The following is a 17,568-nucleotide window of genomic DNA, read 5'->3' as shown; positions in this document are numbered from 1 at the left end:
CAGCTTTGTCACTGCATGTTCAAATTCAATTGAAAAAATTGTCCACTCCTTGTTCAAATTACAAAAACAATAGACAAATCTGTCACAACATGTTCAAATTGGATTGAAAAAATTTGTCCACCCATTGTTAAAATGACAAAATTAATAGACAACTCCATCACTGCTTGTTCAAAATCAATTGAAAAAATTGTCCACTCCTTGTTCAAATCACAAAAACAATAGACAACTCTGTCACTGCTTGTTCAAATTTTATTCAATTGAAAAAATTGTCTACCCCGTGTTCAAACACTACCTCCGTAAACAAAGCCATAGTGCATTCTGGTGACGTCAGCACAGGTAGGGCTCCTACACGAATAGAAATTTGTTGATTTCAGCTGATCTATATCACTGATTTCACTATATCACGATCTATATCACTATATCGCTGATCTATTACTTATTTCGTCTGTGTCTATATCAGCTAGTGTTTAAATTGGTGTAGGAGCCCTACCTGTGCTAACGTTACCTTCAACCACCTGTCATGCACTATGGCTTTGTTTACGGAGGTAGTGGTTCAAATTACAAAAACAATAGACAATTGTTCCAGTTCAACAAAAATTCTCCCAAAATCAGGATTCTACTTCACATGAAAGATAAGATTTCATAGTTTGAGCCTTCATTGTCAAGCCACACGAAGCGTTTTCCCAGGCGTTTTCAGCCGATTAGGTAGGGCAGGAAGCTCTCAGATTGGCTGATTGGTTTGGCGTTCAGCTGATTGATCAGAATCAGATCAGGTGATTAATCAGCGAATCGGAGAGCTTCATGCCCGTAAAAACCAATGGTGATCTATTACTTTCCTTGCCCTATTACCTTAAGTAAGGAAAGTATTGCTTTCCAAAAAAAATTGAGGTGCCCCAATTTCTAAATTTCTATACGTTTCAAGGTCCCCTGAGTCCAAAAAAGTAGTTTTTGGGTATTGGTCTGTATGATTGTGTGAGTGTGTGTATGAGTGTATGTGCCTCTGTGTATACGATATCTCTTCTCCCAATTAACGGAATGACTTGAAATTTGGAACTTAAGGTCCTTACAATATAAGGATCCGACACGAACAATTTCGATCAAATGCAATTCAAGATGGCGGCTAAAATGGCGAAAATGTTGTCAAAAGCAGGGGTTTTCGCGATTTTCTCGAAAACGGCTCCAACGATTTTGATTAAATTTATACTTAAGATAGTCATTGATAAGCTCTATCAACTGCCACAAGTCTCATATCTGTAAAAATTTCAGGAAACTCGCCCCATCTATGCAAAGTTTGATTTTAGATTCCCAATTATCAGGTCTCAGATACAATTAAAACCAAAAATTTTGAGTGGAAGAGATTGAGCATGAGAATCTCTACAACTAATGTTCACCTAAATTTAAAAATAAGCTCGAAATTCGAGAAAAAAGGATTATCCAATTATTGTAAACTGTTGGCAACTGTTGATTCACTATGAAGAGATAGCACACCTCGTGTGTCTTCAGCGTTATTACCCTGTCACCAGCTGACTCAAATCTTTAAAAAGTAGACTTGAGATGCGCGGGAACACTAGCTAGCGTCATGTGATCAATTCTCATAACGGCAAGGAAAGTTGTGTGAGTGCGCCACACCAGATTTTTTTAGCTTAGCAGAGCAGTTTATTGGTAACTGACTTGGTAATTGGTTACTTCACAAATTCTCTCTAAACTACACTTTAACTCAAATGCTTCTGAATTAATCCCAAAGAAACTCTGATTGATTCTGAAGCTTCATTTAAGGAAACTCTCTAAAGAAATAGTCTACATTTCCATAATTAGTGAATTGTATAATACTTAATTCATATATTAGATTGGTAAATTGTGGAGCAGGCATATTTACTCACTTTGCCAACTTTTCATCATGGTGAAATTCATTGAAAAAATTCTCAGTCCCTGGCAAGGATTGAAACACATTCTTCAACTGGGCATCTGGCAAAAAAGATCATCATTGATTATTATTCATAATCAATCATCAATAATATAATAGAGAAAAGAACTTGCTTAGGGAATTCAAGAATGACGCATCAACACATCTGATTTACTGAACTGATTAACTTGAAATTTTGCATATAGATTTTTAATTCACCGAGGATGGTTATAGATTTATTTCAAATTCTTCAAGATTTTAGTAGGTCATGTTCACAGTTTGTCAAGGTTTTTAATTAGACCCTTGCGGAGCACGGGTTACCTGCCAGTAGTACATAATCATTATATACTATACAAATGAAAACGATAATTGACCGAAGCTAGTTCTTTAGCGTTGCAACGCTAAGGAGGAGCGTTGCAACTCCTAACGAGGAGCGTTGCAACTCCTAACGAGGAGCGTTGCAACTCCTAACGAGGAGCGTTGCAACTCCTAACGAGGAGCGTTGCAACTCTAACGAGGAGCGTTGCAACACATAGGCCTACCTAGAATCAGAATGTCCCAAGATTGGCTGAGCTGAGAACCAGCTATTGGTGAGAATATTAGTTGTTGTATTGACTGTACTTTCAGAACCTTTAGGCCTGGTTTCTAGGACACTCATTAATAATGTAATCGACCATTAAACAAACCTATTGATACAATAGTACTCTAGAAACACGGAGTCTTCATATAGTCTATTCTTCGAATAAAAAATAAAGTTAATACTCTGTGTACCGGTTGCACAAAAGCCGGTTAAATTTTAACCGTGATTAATTCCGCGAGAACCAATTAGAGAAGCCATCTTTTCAAAAACGCCTTCTCCAATTGGTTCTCGTGAACTTAATCACGGTTAAAATTTGACCGGCTTTTGTGCAACCGGGCCTTTGTGTATCAAATCAAATAGATAAAACTTGGACTTACATAATCTGATAGTTTTGTACGTAGTTTCTGAAAATTTCCACAGCAATTTTTGATGTGTTATATGTAGAAATTTTTCTCCATTGGGAAGAACCAGGATCCCATCTTTCACTAATAATTGAGAGCTGTAATGCACACGCAGTTCTAGATTCCTTGTGATCAACTTATTTATCACTTTCATTATCTGTAAGCCCTGTGAACAAAATCATGTTGTGAGTATGTGGAGATTGATTTATAATACAAAATCAATGGACCTCGTTTCCATGATTTCAATTATCCTTCTACCAGATTTTTCAAGACAATTCGTTAAAAATCACAATGGAATTAATATTACAAGGTGATATCATTGTAATCAATGTACGGTAATGTAATTGTCATTAAAATGTAATGATTATTCATTAAGAATCACATTAAAAATTTGTCATGTTACAGAGTCATGGCCCTTTAATTATTCATCTATTTATCACTCACAATCAACTAAGGGCCGTTTGCACAGTCAAAGCTTAAACTCGATTTAATCAGGTGGTGGCTTAAACTCAAAATGAAACACATTATAACAAACGAGATTTTTCACGGACTTAATCCAGTTTAAAATGAAATTTAGTTTAAACTGTCACTGTACAAACGGCCCTTAAGGACAAAGAAACATACTATAGTCCCACTTTTTGTGTAGTTGAGAAGTTGATATTGTGGTAATTATTCATATTGATTGAAAAAGACTAAGAAATTGTCAAAAAACAGTGGTTTTAGATTATATTATTAGATTATATTATTATTAGACTACTAGTATTATCAGTAAATTATCAACTTCCCTCAGTACCATAGACTATTTATTTGATCACTATTAGGGCCAAGACACAGGAGGCGTTTTTCAGACGATTAGGCATGGCACGAAAAGGTTAGGTAGCTCTCCGATTGGCTGACAGGAACTCTCTTGAAACGTCAACCCAATCATCCAATCGGACAGCTTCCGGTCCTGTTGTGCCTTGCTCGTAAAAAGAACTAAGTTAGCCAAGTATTTTGAATAAAGTTTGTCATGTTTCAAATTTTGTTAAGACGACACAGATAAAACACTTGATTTTTTAAAAAACGTATACTCGAAATAGTTCAAGAAAGGTCAATCTCGATATTTCTACAAGGATTAAAACACTTTGTTAGTGTCAAGGACACTGAGAGGGAAGATCCTCTCTAATTTTTTTGTGGTAGGGCTACTCATATTTACATGAAAATTGAAATCCCCTTTCAATTCAAAATAAATTTGAGAAAAGGTTGGCCAGATTTTTAATTTTCACTTTGAACATGGTTTATTTGAATAAAATAGAACTAGACAATAATTTTTCCAAAATTTGTAATATCTTACACTAACGTCGCAGCTCCATACTTCTTGTGCTACGATTGTAGGAAGTTCATTTTTCTTGCTCGTTGCCAAATCATAATTATCTGCTACTGAGTATTCAGTTTCCTGATCTTCAGACCCCAAATTCTTACTAATCTTCAAACTGTAAATTGGATTCGTTGAATAGGGCAAGTCTTGTATTTTCTGGCAGATACTGAAATAGATAAAATTATTTGTCACAAGAAATGCTGTAGGTTATATACTATCAAAGAATAAATAATCGAATAAGCCATCCACCTATAGTAAGGTCCACGTTATAAGAATAAGAATAAGAATAAGAATGCTTTTTATTCCTTCAATGCATACATACAATGCTATCGGAAACGTCAGTCAACAATATAATACATAGTTTTAAGTTTTGAATTATACAGTGAAAGTTACACTTAGTACGATTTGATATGACAATACAGAAAAAGTAACAATGTATCAAATAAATACAAAATTGTCTTGCATTAGATGAAAAACTGAGGAAGAACAATTAAGTACATTTACATGATTAGTAGCCTATTGAATTATTTCACTACCTATTTGACTTGAAAATAGTCCTTCACTGGTAGTTGGAAGAAATCTGAAATTGAGTATAAAGGATTATTCAATAGTAGGCGCTCTAGGTTTTTCTTATAAATTGGCATTGGTAGGTTCCTGGCTATCTCGGGTAATGTGTTGAATAATTTCAATGAAACTTGATTTGGACTTGTTGATATTCTTTTGAGTCTTGTATATGGTATATCTATTTTTGTCTTATTTCTAGTATTATGACAGTGAATGTCAACTCTGCGGCTGTAAGAACCTAAATTATTCTTTATCTGGAGGAGAAGTTTGAAAGCTACCAAACTGTGCACTGTCATAATTTTCTCCTTTATAAACAATGGCTTACAATGCTCCAGATAAGTAGCGTTACATATAATTCTTATAGCTTTTTTCTGGAGCAAGAATACTTTTTGAACCTCTGGGGCGCAGCCCCATAAGACTAAACCATACGTGTAAACGCTTTGAAAAAAGGCAAAGTAGCACATTCTCAGGTAATTTGAAGGAACACAGTCCTTAAGACTGCGAAGGAGATATAAAACCCTACTTAATTTTGAGCAAACACTTTCAATATGGGGTATCCATGTAAGTTTCTGATCCAATGTTATGCCCAGAAGCTTTGCACTATCTACTCCCTCACTAATCTTTCTGAGTCCAAGCACCAATGTTTGAGTCTTGGCTGTATTTAGAAACAGGCGGTTTGCTCTAAACCAGTCTGAAGCCTCACCCTTACAGCTAGACATTTTTAGATGGAGGAAACCCAGATCCACATCGTTTGTGACCAAAGATGAATCATCAGCATAGCAAACTATTTTAGATGAAATATTCAATCCTATATCATTCATCATCACTAGAAACAATAACGGTCCCAGTATGGACCCTTGAGGTACTCCGTGTGGTACATTAAGTGGCTCAGAAATATTTGAGTTAATACACACTGACTGAGTACGACCCTCCAAATAGGATTCTAAAAGTTTAAGAGTATTGTCATGGACACCAAGAAACTGTAATTTATTCAACAAGATGCAGTGATCCACGACATCAAATCCCTTACTTAGATCGAATAGAATTAATCCTGTGTATTTTTTACTATTAAAGCCCTCCTCAACTTCGGTTATAACTGATTGCACAGCGTCTATTGTTGACTTCCCTTTTCTAAAACCATACTGGGAATCTGTAAACAAGCAATTTAATTCAAGGAAGTCATAGAGTTGGGTTGCGATAATATATTCTAGGATTTTTCCAAAGATAGGTGGGATGGAGATTGGTCTGAAGTTATCTGGAAAATTTATGTCACCCTTCTTATGAATCGGGATGGTTCTTGAATGTTTCAGCAAGGATGGAAAAACTGATGATTTTATACATGCATTTAAAACTGTGGTGAGCGGCTGTAAAATGAATTCAATTACTTCTTTAATAAGGGAGCTAGAGTGAGAATATATGTCTTTGGTGGTGGAAGACAGGTTACTTCTTTTATTACAAAAGTTGCCTGCATTTTTGGGGAAGAGTTCAGCAGGTCAACAGCAGAAATTTGTGACGGCTCAATATCTTTATAAATTTTCTCAATGGAGCTGATAAAGTGTTTGTTGAATTCCTTTGCTGAGATAGAAGTAGCGGTAGATTTAGCGGGCTTGGAATTATTTCGAATAATTTTCCAAGCTGCTGAGCATTTATTGTTAGCTGCTTCAATCAAATTCGCATTGTGGTTTAACTGAGCCACTTTCAATTCACTTCTGTATAGCTTTTTAATACTATTGTAGCTGATTCTGTACCTTCTTTTTTCAGTTTATAGTAGGCAATCAAAACGTAATTCTTAAGTATGTTCAGAGCCGGTGAATTGAGAAACTTTTTAGCCTTAGATTTATTGGAAATATCCGGTCTACGTTTGACAACTGGAAATGAGTCCAAGAACAAACCGTTAAACATATTGAAAAATGCATTAAAATTGTATTCAGCCCTGTCATGAATGGTTACTCTAGTCCAATCGACCAAACTAAGTCTATAGCAAAACCAGTGCAATGCCCTTGAGGTTATTGGCCTGAAACTCTGTGGCTGCAAACTCTGTTTTTTACCAGAATTTCCCGAATTTGAATTTGATCTCACAAAGAAACATAGTGCATCATGATCACCCAGTGCTAGCGGGTCAACCTTAACACTAAAATCATTTGAACCCGCCGATACAATTACAAAGTCTCTCTCAGTAAAGTCCTTGATCAAACTACAACTATCAAGAACAACATTTTTCAACTTAGCACTCGATTTGGTGGAAACTAAAACCTCAAAATCATCTCCCAGGTCTCTCGTGTGTTTACAGAACTGTTTTCCCTGACTATCAGTTAGAAAAGTAACTCTCTGTTTCTTCTTGGAGGTGATATTCTTACGGCGTTTCAAGTGAGTTGTTTCTCGCGTTGAGGGGGGTTGGTGAACTTCAACTTGTACCTTGAACTTATCCGGCATCAAAGGTGACGATGTGTTAGAAGAGAGTACGGAAAACCTATTCTCTGTCACGATTGGATTACTCTCTCTCTGTCCATTCTTAGGCTTAACAACTTTTTTAGATATGATAAAGTCCGTATCTTTAATTGAATCTTGTTCCAGAAGGATATCTCCTCTATCATAAAAACTATTTTGTTCTGTTTGAATTATATTTATAATAGCATTTTTATTTTTCAACTCTTCACTCAAACTGCGTTTAGTTGCCTCTAGACTGACAATGCGTGATTTCAGCAATTTTATTTCCTCGTCTGCTCTCCCTTCATTGACCAAAGAGTCCTCAAAACATTCCTTTCTTCTGTTCCTCTCATCACTCAAGGATTTAGCCAACTGTTTATTTTCAACTGAGATCTCCATAAGATCGTTTCTCAATTCATTGTTCTCCGAAATAGAACTGTCAAGTTTATTTAAGACTCCGATAATATTTGGAATCAAGTCAACTATTGCATTATTCGAATATTTTTCAGCTATCATAGAGAGTGTTTCCCTAACATTAACTGCCAGTTCAACAACATCAGCATTGATTAAGTCACCATTTAAACTATTGAGCTCCGATTGCGCGCGAATCAAATTTTCGCGCCTTTGACGAGTCGTCATTGGCTTCATAGTCTCTATGAAAAGTGAAAACACCGGTTCTATTGAAAGAGAAAGTTCACTGATAAGAAAACTGGTGGTCACTGTCGACAGTCAGCGTTGTCATAGCAACTGAAAGACGCTACCTATTTTGCTAGCAGTCACGTCAGCCGGCAACTCTTGTACAGGTATGAAAACAAGATAAGGAGAACGCTATCAGTTGCACATAAATTGAGCTGCTTAAAAACAACAAGGAATTATTGAGCCGGTGAAATTGAGAGGGTGAGTGATACTGAGAGAGAAAATAATTGAACACTGTAACAGCAGAAAGGATAACTCCGACGATGTTTCGCAGTCAATCGTAACACAAGCAACAGATGGGGTAAGAATTGATACGGAAAACAACAGCGTTTAGGAGTGTTCCTTTTTATATCACTTCTCACAATAAAGTAATCATTAGAGACAGTTTTTGTGAGGGTAAATTTATATCCGTTAGGTTCTTAGCAGAGGGTTCAAGGTTCATCAAGCTCGAAAAGTGTAATCAAACTGTCAATTTCTTGCAATGTCCACTAGGTTAGAAACAAATGAAATTCCGAATAAATCCAAGTTCCAATAGATCACAAACTTTCTATACACATTACTGAAAGTCCATCATTAACTTTTATGAAAAATCTATCGATTATTGATTAAAAACTATCCAAAACATTTTAAAATATGAAAAATAACAGACACGACACTAGAGCAAACAATCAAGGCAGCCAGTGCTACCAACTCTCATGGTTATAATAGCAGTGGAGAAAGATAGGAGAAAAACGTTGCCGATACTCTGTTTTGTCAATGCCTTCTATAGATGGAAGCTGATACAGGTTTATTGATGTAATATTAACGGTTTATTCTTGTTTAAAATAATCAATTATATTTTTAATTGAGCAAGGAATTATATTTTTCAATAATTTTCATAATTGAGATGAAATATTTTGTTATTTATTTAGCGTATGGCAGTATACACAACACATTTATGATCACAAAATTCGAAAAAAAAGAAAACAATAGAAAATTCATATATAAATCGAATGAAAATATCTTAGTCACTTTTGACCTGGAAATTAGAGGCATGCTTCCAGGGTATTTAAGTAGGCTATTGATGCTGGTTTAGCCACCAGGAAATCTTCATGTGCACCTGTGTATGCTGATCTGGGACATTCCTCCACTATATGTCTCACAGTCTGGACTGCTCCACACTCACAGAAAGGGGAGTCAGCCTTCCCCCACTTATGCATCAGATAGGCACATCTACCATGATGAGTTCGTACCCTATTCAATGCCGACCATGTTTTACGAGGCAAATCGAAGCCTGGTGGCCTTTTGGTTACAAATGGGATGTCAATGTTCTGCTTTGCAGACCACGCTTGTTGCCAGGCCTCAGTTATACGGAAACCTGAATCTAAGGCTGTAATTGCCGTCCTAACCGGTGGCTTACGAGATTGCAGACGTCTCTGATTGGCATCTTGTATATCTTCATGTATTGGCAGGCTTCGATTTTCCTGTATCTTCTTGTACTCTCTAGTAAGGGCATTCATGCCCTTATAAAATATTTTGTTAATTAATATTATAAATTCTACATTGTTAAAAGACGATCTGACAACAGAGAAAAGCGAGAAAGAGATAGCGCTATCCGCTTTGTTGAATGAAAGACAAGGATATCAATACCATTGCTAATCAAACACTTCCATTATAACGTGGACCTTACTCTAGGAATGAGTTTAGGTCACCCAGAATATCTTATGAATGATGATGCTGTGCGTGAATGAATTCGGAACTCAAAGATGTCAATTAAATCGTTGTTATCCATGTCATCTCATCCTCACAGTCTTGGTGAAACCGAACAACTCCTTCAATAAATCAAATGATATATTTCCGATCACCCGTCATACAAACCTGACTTGTTCGCTAGTAACTTGTACCTTTTTCCAGAACTCAAAACATTATTAAGTTCCTCAGGAGCTCAAAAACAACGTCATAGCTCACTTCAACTAATTTGGCGGCAAAATCTTGAAGATAAGAGTTTTAGTTGCTGGTGCACTGGTTGACAAATGCCTCAATCTTCAAGGCGATTATGTTGATGAGTGAGAGTGACCATACACAGCTCATGCTGTAAGCAGTGATATCTCACTCTTATTAGTGTGTTATATTTTGTGTATTGACCTTGGGCCATATGAATAAAGTTGGAGCATTTGCTTATACTTCTAAAATATGGAGCATTTGCTTCATTTTCTATGAATAAAAGTGAGCAAAACCTTTTGCTCATGCTCATCAAAAAAAAAAAAAAATAGTTTGAGCATTTGCTCAAAAGTGAAAGATGCTGCTCAAAATTGTATGAATAAACTAGAGCATTTGCTCAACTTTTGAAGCAAATGCTTCAAAAAAGGTGAGTCTAGTCTAGAGCAGCTTATCACCTTTTGCTCATAGTAAAATGGCTCAACTAATCCGTTTGAGGAAGAGGAAACTATACCAGATACGAACACAACCAATAGTTGAGAACTATAAAACTCTTATTAGATTCAACCATGATATATATCACCATTATCCCTACAAAAGAATAAAAAATACAAAAGATAGTCATCACAAAATAGGAGATAGGCATTTAAGAAGCTGAGAGTGTGGACGATTATAAGAGGGCTATTGATATTATAAGAATATGCTGAAGATGATTATATAGATGACATTTTTTCACGCTATTATTTCAAAATTCTAAACTCAACTAACCTAAAACTATTCATAAATAGAAAAAAAAGCAGACGACGCAAACACAAGCGGTGCACCCTATTTGCATATTTAGCGCTTCCGTGAGCTATAGAAACAAACTAAGGCTACAAAAGCGAATCAGCTGATGAAAAATCTCTAAAATACGTGAACATTTGCTCCAGAGTTCAGGAGCATAAGGTAAGAGTAAAAGGTAAAGCTTATTCATATAAAAATGAGCAAATGCTTTTGCTTCTACCTTTTGCTCATGAGCAAAACCTTATGCTCCATGCTCTTGCTCATGAGCATTTGCTCTGGTTTTATTGATATGGGCCATTGTCTTCCACTCTGTGAATTTTTTGGCAATAAAATTATATTTATTTATTTATAAGTGGCCAGTTACACACACATCGATTTTTGGGCGTTCGATCTTTTGCTGCTCTTAATCTGTTATAAAATTCATAAAGACGGCAAAAAATCGTATTTTTTACTTTCCTTGCCCATTATCATAGGTAAGGAAAGTATTGCTTTCCGAAAAAAATTAAGGTACCCCAATTTCTAAATCTCTATACGTTTCAAGGTCCCCTGGGTCCAAAAAAGTGGTTTTTACTTTCCTTGCCCTATTATCATAGGTAAGGAAAGTATTGCTTTCCGAGAAAAATTAAGGTACCCCAATTTCTAAATCCTTGCCGTTATGAAAATTGATCACCTGACGCTAGTGTTCCCGCGCATCTCAAGTCTACTATTATTTAACGATTTGAGCCAGCTGGTGACAGGGCAATAACGCTGGAGACACACAAGAGGTCTGCTATTCCTTCATAGTGAATGATTTAATAGAATCAACAATAATTTGCAATTGAATAATCACATTTTCTCGAATTTAAAGCTTATTTTCAATTTTAGGTGAAAATGTTACTGAACATTAATTGTAGAGATGTTCATGCTCAATCTACTCCACTTGATTTTTTTTGTTTCAATTGTATCTGAAGCCTGATAATTGGGAATCTATCTGCATTGATGGGGCGGAGCTCCTGAAATTTTTACAGATATAGGACTTGTTGCAGTTGATAGAGCTTATCAATGACTATTTTAGGTATGAATTTGATCAAAATCGTTGGAGCCGTTTTTGAGAAAATCGCGAAAAACCCTGTTTTTGACAACATTTTTGCCATTTTAGCCGCCATCTTGAATTGCATTTGATCGAAATTGTTGTTCGTGTCGGATCCTTATAGTGGAAGGCCCTTAAGTTCCAAATTTCAAGTCATTCCATCAATTGGGAGATGAGATATCGTGTACACAGACGCACATACACTCATACACACACCCACACATACAGACCAATACCCAAAATCACTGTGTGTGCGTCTGTGTACACGATATCTCATCTCCCAATTGACGGAATGACTTGAAATTTGGAACTTGAGGTTCTTCCTCTATAAGGATCCGACACGAACAATTTCGATCAAATGCAATTCAAGATGGCGGCTAAAATGGCGAAAATGTTGTCAAAAGCAGGGTTTTTCGCGATTTTCTCAAAAACGGCTACAACGATTTTGATTAAATTTATACCTAAGATAGTCATTGATAAGCTCTATCAACTGCCATTCGTCTCATATCTGTAAAAATGTCAGGAACCTCGCCCCATCTATGCAAAGTTTGATTTTAGATTCCCAATTATCAGGTCTCAGATACAATTAAAACCAAAAACTTCGAGTGGGAAAGATTGAGCATGAAAATCTCTACAATTAATATTCGGTAACATTTTCACCTAAATTGAAAATAAGCTCGAAATTCGAGAAAATGTGATTATCCAATTGCAAACTGTTGATTCTATTAAATGATTCACTATGTAGAGATAGCAGACCTCGTATGTCTCCAGCGTTATTGTCCTGTCACAAGCTGGCTCAGATCTTCGAATAGTAGACTTTAGATGCGCAGGAACACTAGCGTCAGGTGATCAATTTTCATAACGGCAAGGAAAGTTTTGTGAGTGCGCCACACCAGATTTTTAAACGTGCGATTTTTTGCCGTCCTTATAAATTTTATTAGATTAAACAGATGATTTCAAACTGATGACGTTTTTCAAGTTCCGTTTAATCTGATAGAATTCATAAGTAGGACAAAAAATCGTATGTCCAAAAATCGATATGTGTGTAACTGGCTTAGTGATTAAATTATCCATCATTCATATTCGTCTTTTATATATGGTCTTTTATAGATGTTGAGAAAAATGACCCATATATAGATTTAAGTTCCTCACTTACTGAAACGGTGTTGATGGGAACCCAAGTGTCATATCAGAATGTGAATCAACCTCAATTGTAGTAGTTGCTTTCGCTGAATTGACAGAATGGTGGATCTCTCTGTCCAACAAGTACTCTATTTTCTGCCTACAAATAGCAATACAATCATTTTTAAGAATTGGTTAGAGAACGGTAGAATCCTAACATAACCTAACCTAACCTAACCTATCTATCAATACAGGCACAACTTAATAAAATGCACTGGTCTAACTATCAATAATGAATAATGAACAATAAATAATGAATAATGGGCAATGAATAATGAACAATAAACCATAGACAATGAATAATGAATAATGCATAATGAATAATTAATAACGGATATTGAATTGAAGACTGTTGTAGTTGTTAACTACAAGTACAACTTTAGTACAAGTACAAGTAGTATGCTTAAGCATTTTCCTGCAATAGAAGCGGCACATGGCCTCTCTTGATAATATATTGCAGTGTCAAAAAAACATTTGGAACTCATTTCACTCGAGTATGTCAACGGGAATTATTATCAATCTGACAACGGGAGCATGATCACTGGATCAATAACTGACTACGATAATTGCCGACTATGAATGAGCAAAGCCGAAGTTCGATTGCAATTCATAAAAATTCGAAATAATAACATGATCACTGCTGATTTGATAACTGACAATTTCAATCTGATAACTGGAGTAAGATCACTGGATCAATAACTGACTACAGTGATTGCTGACTGTGAACGAACAAAGCCGAAGTTCGATTGCAATTCATAAAAAATCGAAATAATAACATGATCACTGCTGATTTGATAACTGACAATTTCAATCTGATAACTGGAGTATAATCACTGGATCAATAACTGACTATGGTAATTGCCGACTGCGAATGAACAAAGCCAAAGTTTGATTGCAATTCATAAAAAATCGAAATAATAACATGATCACTGCTGATTTGATAACTGACAACCGGAAGCTACAACTATCGTGAATGCTCAAAGCCAAAGTTCGATATCATCTTAAGAATTTACTTCCTTTACTAACTTACAGCGCAGTTCTAATACTTTCTCCATATTCCATGAGATTTGAAAAAAATAGACTCACACAAATACGTGCTCAAATTAGAGATATGTCTTCAAGAGAAATCTAATCTAACAAAATAAAGAATTGATATAAGATCACTCACCTGTTGTAATAAACTTTTTTCTCCATTGTGTCATAGCTGACATAACCCTCTGAAAAGTTTCAATAATTTTCATTAAGTTTCTGAAAATTTTCTACATAAATAGAGTTCATTTCTTGTGTAGAGCGTAGCTGTCCTACTACTTTAAAGTCTTTAAATTTATTTTATTTTGAGATAAGTGCACTCCATTAGGGCTTATGTCTGGGAGTGCCAATCTTTATTTCACTTCATGTTTTTGTCCTCTAAAGCAAAACAAATAATGTTAAAATAAGTTGTTTTTAAAGTGGATTTTGTCACACCACAGAATACTTGGAGTAAACCAGTGAAATATTAATAGAATTATAAAATGGAAAAGAAAGTTAGACCTAGTCAAAGGATCAATCAACTTAAATCGAATATTGTTAGTGATAAAGAGAAATTGTATTATCTAAAATGATAAGAAAACATGTATAACTGTGATTCAACAACTGAGAATCCATTGGCGAAATTAAAAATTATAAAGCGGCTCACTTATTATTGGCGGATTATAAAAAATAAAAGTTTGCATGTACATTGAGGTTAGAAGTATTTGTTTACACTTTTAAATGAATCAATCGATCTAGAATAAATCGATAGTTATTTGAATCAATACTTAGCGAATCAGCTGATTGTCGATCAACCAATATAGGTTGAATTATAAAAATTCACTCACAAAAGATGTATTATATATACTAAGGAGGGTTGATGTATAGAAATACGGACAACTATTATTGCTGTATAAATATTTATTATAATCTAAAAAGCACGAAGATCAAGAGTATACAAAACTCACATAAAAAAAAAACTAAATGTATATTGTTTATTAACATCGTATATCGCGATTTATTTATGAAAATAGTTCAAGATAAACACTCCATATATTTATATAAAAACTTTTTATATCATTTTTTCTATTATAAAGTTGAAGAAGCCCTGATTCTGAGGCGACCAATTGTATTGAGTTTATTAAATTGAAGGCCAATCAGAAAGAAGCTTACAAAATTGTTCTAGGAAGAGATAAATTTTTCTGAAAACCACTTTCTTCTGGCTTGTGATCTTGACCCGAGAGGATGCACATAGAGTTTAGGGTTCTTTCTTCTTTAAAATTTTAAAATTATCAAGCCAACCCCTTTTTTAAATGTGAAATATTTGTAATTAATGTTAAATTATCTGTGAACTCAGTGTTGTTGAAGAGTTCGTAATTTATAACCAATTCCCATAAATATATCTTCAATTCGGAAAGAAATCTACAAGAAATCTGGACCACGCGTTAGCCCAGCAGAGACGAAAGGGACCTGCCTAATTAATTATTGGAAATAATTAATTCAATCCACGAGACCGTCAAGAACGTCATTAATGTGAGTGATAAATCAAACGAGCTCGTTTTAGGCCTTTCTAAGCATAATTAGGGAATTAATCAAAAGCGCTATACAAGTTAAATTAAATTAAAGGAAAAATCGCAACGTGTTGAGTGCTATCACATTATTTATAAGAACAGTTTATGAATTTACTTGATATATGTAGGAAGCTTACTTCCATGCACGGCCTGAACTCATATAAAACCCTGAGATCTCATGTTGAATATTAATTTGTTAATAATCATTATTTGTAAATTGATCAAAGTATATCATATTAAATCTGCAGACCGAACAGGTTTTTATTTGTAGAATTCTGAATTGACTTAAAGTCCATATATCAGTATTAAATACAAATTTGTAAATTTTAAAACTCAATAATGTGAATGCTATTAAATCTTGTGATAATTATTCGGATTTTAGAAAAGAATTTATTTAAGGAGAATATTATAGATATATGAAAATTTTATATATATATTGAAAATTTATAGATATCGAAAATTTTATATACATTGTCTTATGGGAATATATTTTGTGTTTTATGTCAGCATACAAATCATAGAATTTTATTTTATCCTAATTCATCTCGTGATATACAGCTTGAGCTGTTTTGGTACCAATAAATATTCAGCAGCATATAAAATTATTGAATCAATTAATATTGATCTTATTAAGAGCACTCCATACTTATCATCCTTTGATGATAGTCATATTAGTCCGCCAGAAAAAATATATTGATAATTATATTAATAAGGTTCCAGTTATATCATATAAGGATCCAGAGAGCTTCAAGAACTGGCGTTGTAAGTTCTAAGGAATTTTAGAAGGATAAATTGGTGAACACCTGTATTCATGACAAGCGTTTTAAGGATCAACTAGAAAAACTATAGTCGGTCTTTATTATTCTTTATTGTGTGCATGGTTACTGATAATCAGTCATCAACTATTCTTTTGATTTCCTCATTGGTATTCTTCAAGAACTTCATAGAAGCAGCGGTAAGAATATTAATAATCACTGGTCATTGAACCCTATGGCGATTAATTGTATTGGGAAAATTCATGTTTCTACCACTGAGCTAGAGCTGAGGTTTGAACCCAGCAATTTTGCGAGCCGGACGGCCTTAATTTTTTGTGAATCTATTCGCAAAAGAGGGAATTTAGCAACTGCTCTCGCAGATATCAGAAACACGTCTTCACAATTTTCATAAGTATTTTTTATTTTGTATTTTTAGCCGGTACAATGTTTTGTAATAATATCATGTTGTGCGAAATAGATTAATTTTTGAATTGAAAAAAAAATTCAAGATGATTTCAACATCTTCTCTACTCTACAACAACAACATTCATCGTGTAGAATCATTTGCACAGTGCAGGTTTAAACTGAACTCAGCTTAAAGTGAATTTAATCTATATAAAAGCGAAATGGCAATCACTCACTGACTGACTGACTGACTGACTCAGTCACTCGCAGAACTAAAAATCTACCGGACCAAAAACGTACAAATTTGGTAGGTATGTTCAGTTGACCCTTGATAGGCGCACTAAGAAATCTTTTGGTAATATTTTAACTCTAAGGGTGGTTTTTAAGGGTTTAGAGTTCGTCTTTTAGCATGTATATTCTTCTTCTTATTCTCTTAATTATAATTGAAAAATTAATGTCCATACCATATGTTAATATAGAACTATAATCAGCTAGAGAGAGTACCTCTTCGAAACAGTTGTTAACTGGTAAATAAATTTATAATTTTGTCAGGTTGGCATTAAGTTGAGTTGACTTTGTTAGGTTGGTACCAAGTTGAAGATTGAAATCCACTTTTCCCGGAAAAATTGATTGGGCACTGCTACTTCAATCGGAGCTATTCCTGGGAATATTATATTACTAGCCGTCAGGCTCGCTTCGCTCGCCATATTCGTTTAGCCAGACGTTTAGTCTGGACCCCCGACTGGATCGTCCTAACATATGATAAAAATGCTCAAATGAAAAATGCAGGCGAGCAAAGCGAGCCTGCTGATCTCATTCTTGGACGATCCAGTCGGGGGTCCAGGGGGGGAGCCCCCTGGCTAGACGGATATGGCGAGCGAAGCGAGCCTGACGGCTAGTTGATATTATTATGCTATAATGCAATTCATTTTGAGATTAAATTTTATCAG

General features: G+C 34.9%; 1 protein-coding gene across 1 annotated transcript in view; it reads right to left on the bottom strand.

The window, feature by feature from the left end:
- LOC111055500 overlaps positions 1 to 17,568 on the bottom strand; it is a 145,582-nt gene that overhangs the window by 28,947 nt on the left and 99,067 nt on the right. The window contains exons 23-27 of the mRNA XM_039439723.1: positions 14,048 to 14,096; positions 12,854 to 12,979; positions 4,218 to 4,407; positions 2,861 to 3,050; positions 1,881 to 1,965 (exon numbers count right to left, since the gene is read on the bottom strand). Of these exons, the coding sequence (XP_039295657.1) occupies positions 1,881 to 1,965; positions 2,861 to 3,050; positions 4,218 to 4,407; positions 12,854 to 12,979; positions 14,048 to 14,096 (640 nt within the window). The remainder of the gene's footprint in view (positions 1 to 1,880; positions 1,966 to 2,860; positions 3,051 to 4,217; positions 4,408 to 12,853; positions 12,980 to 14,047; positions 14,097 to 17,568) is intronic.

Source organism: Nilaparvata lugens, chromosome 13 (assembly GCF_014356525.2).
Source record: "Nilaparvata lugens isolate BPH chromosome 13, ASM1435652v1, whole genome shotgun sequence".
Lineage (NCBI taxonomy): Eukaryota > Metazoa > Arthropoda > Insecta > Hemiptera > Delphacidae > Nilaparvata > Nilaparvata lugens.
This window is presented reverse-complemented; position numbering and strand designations above follow the sequence as displayed.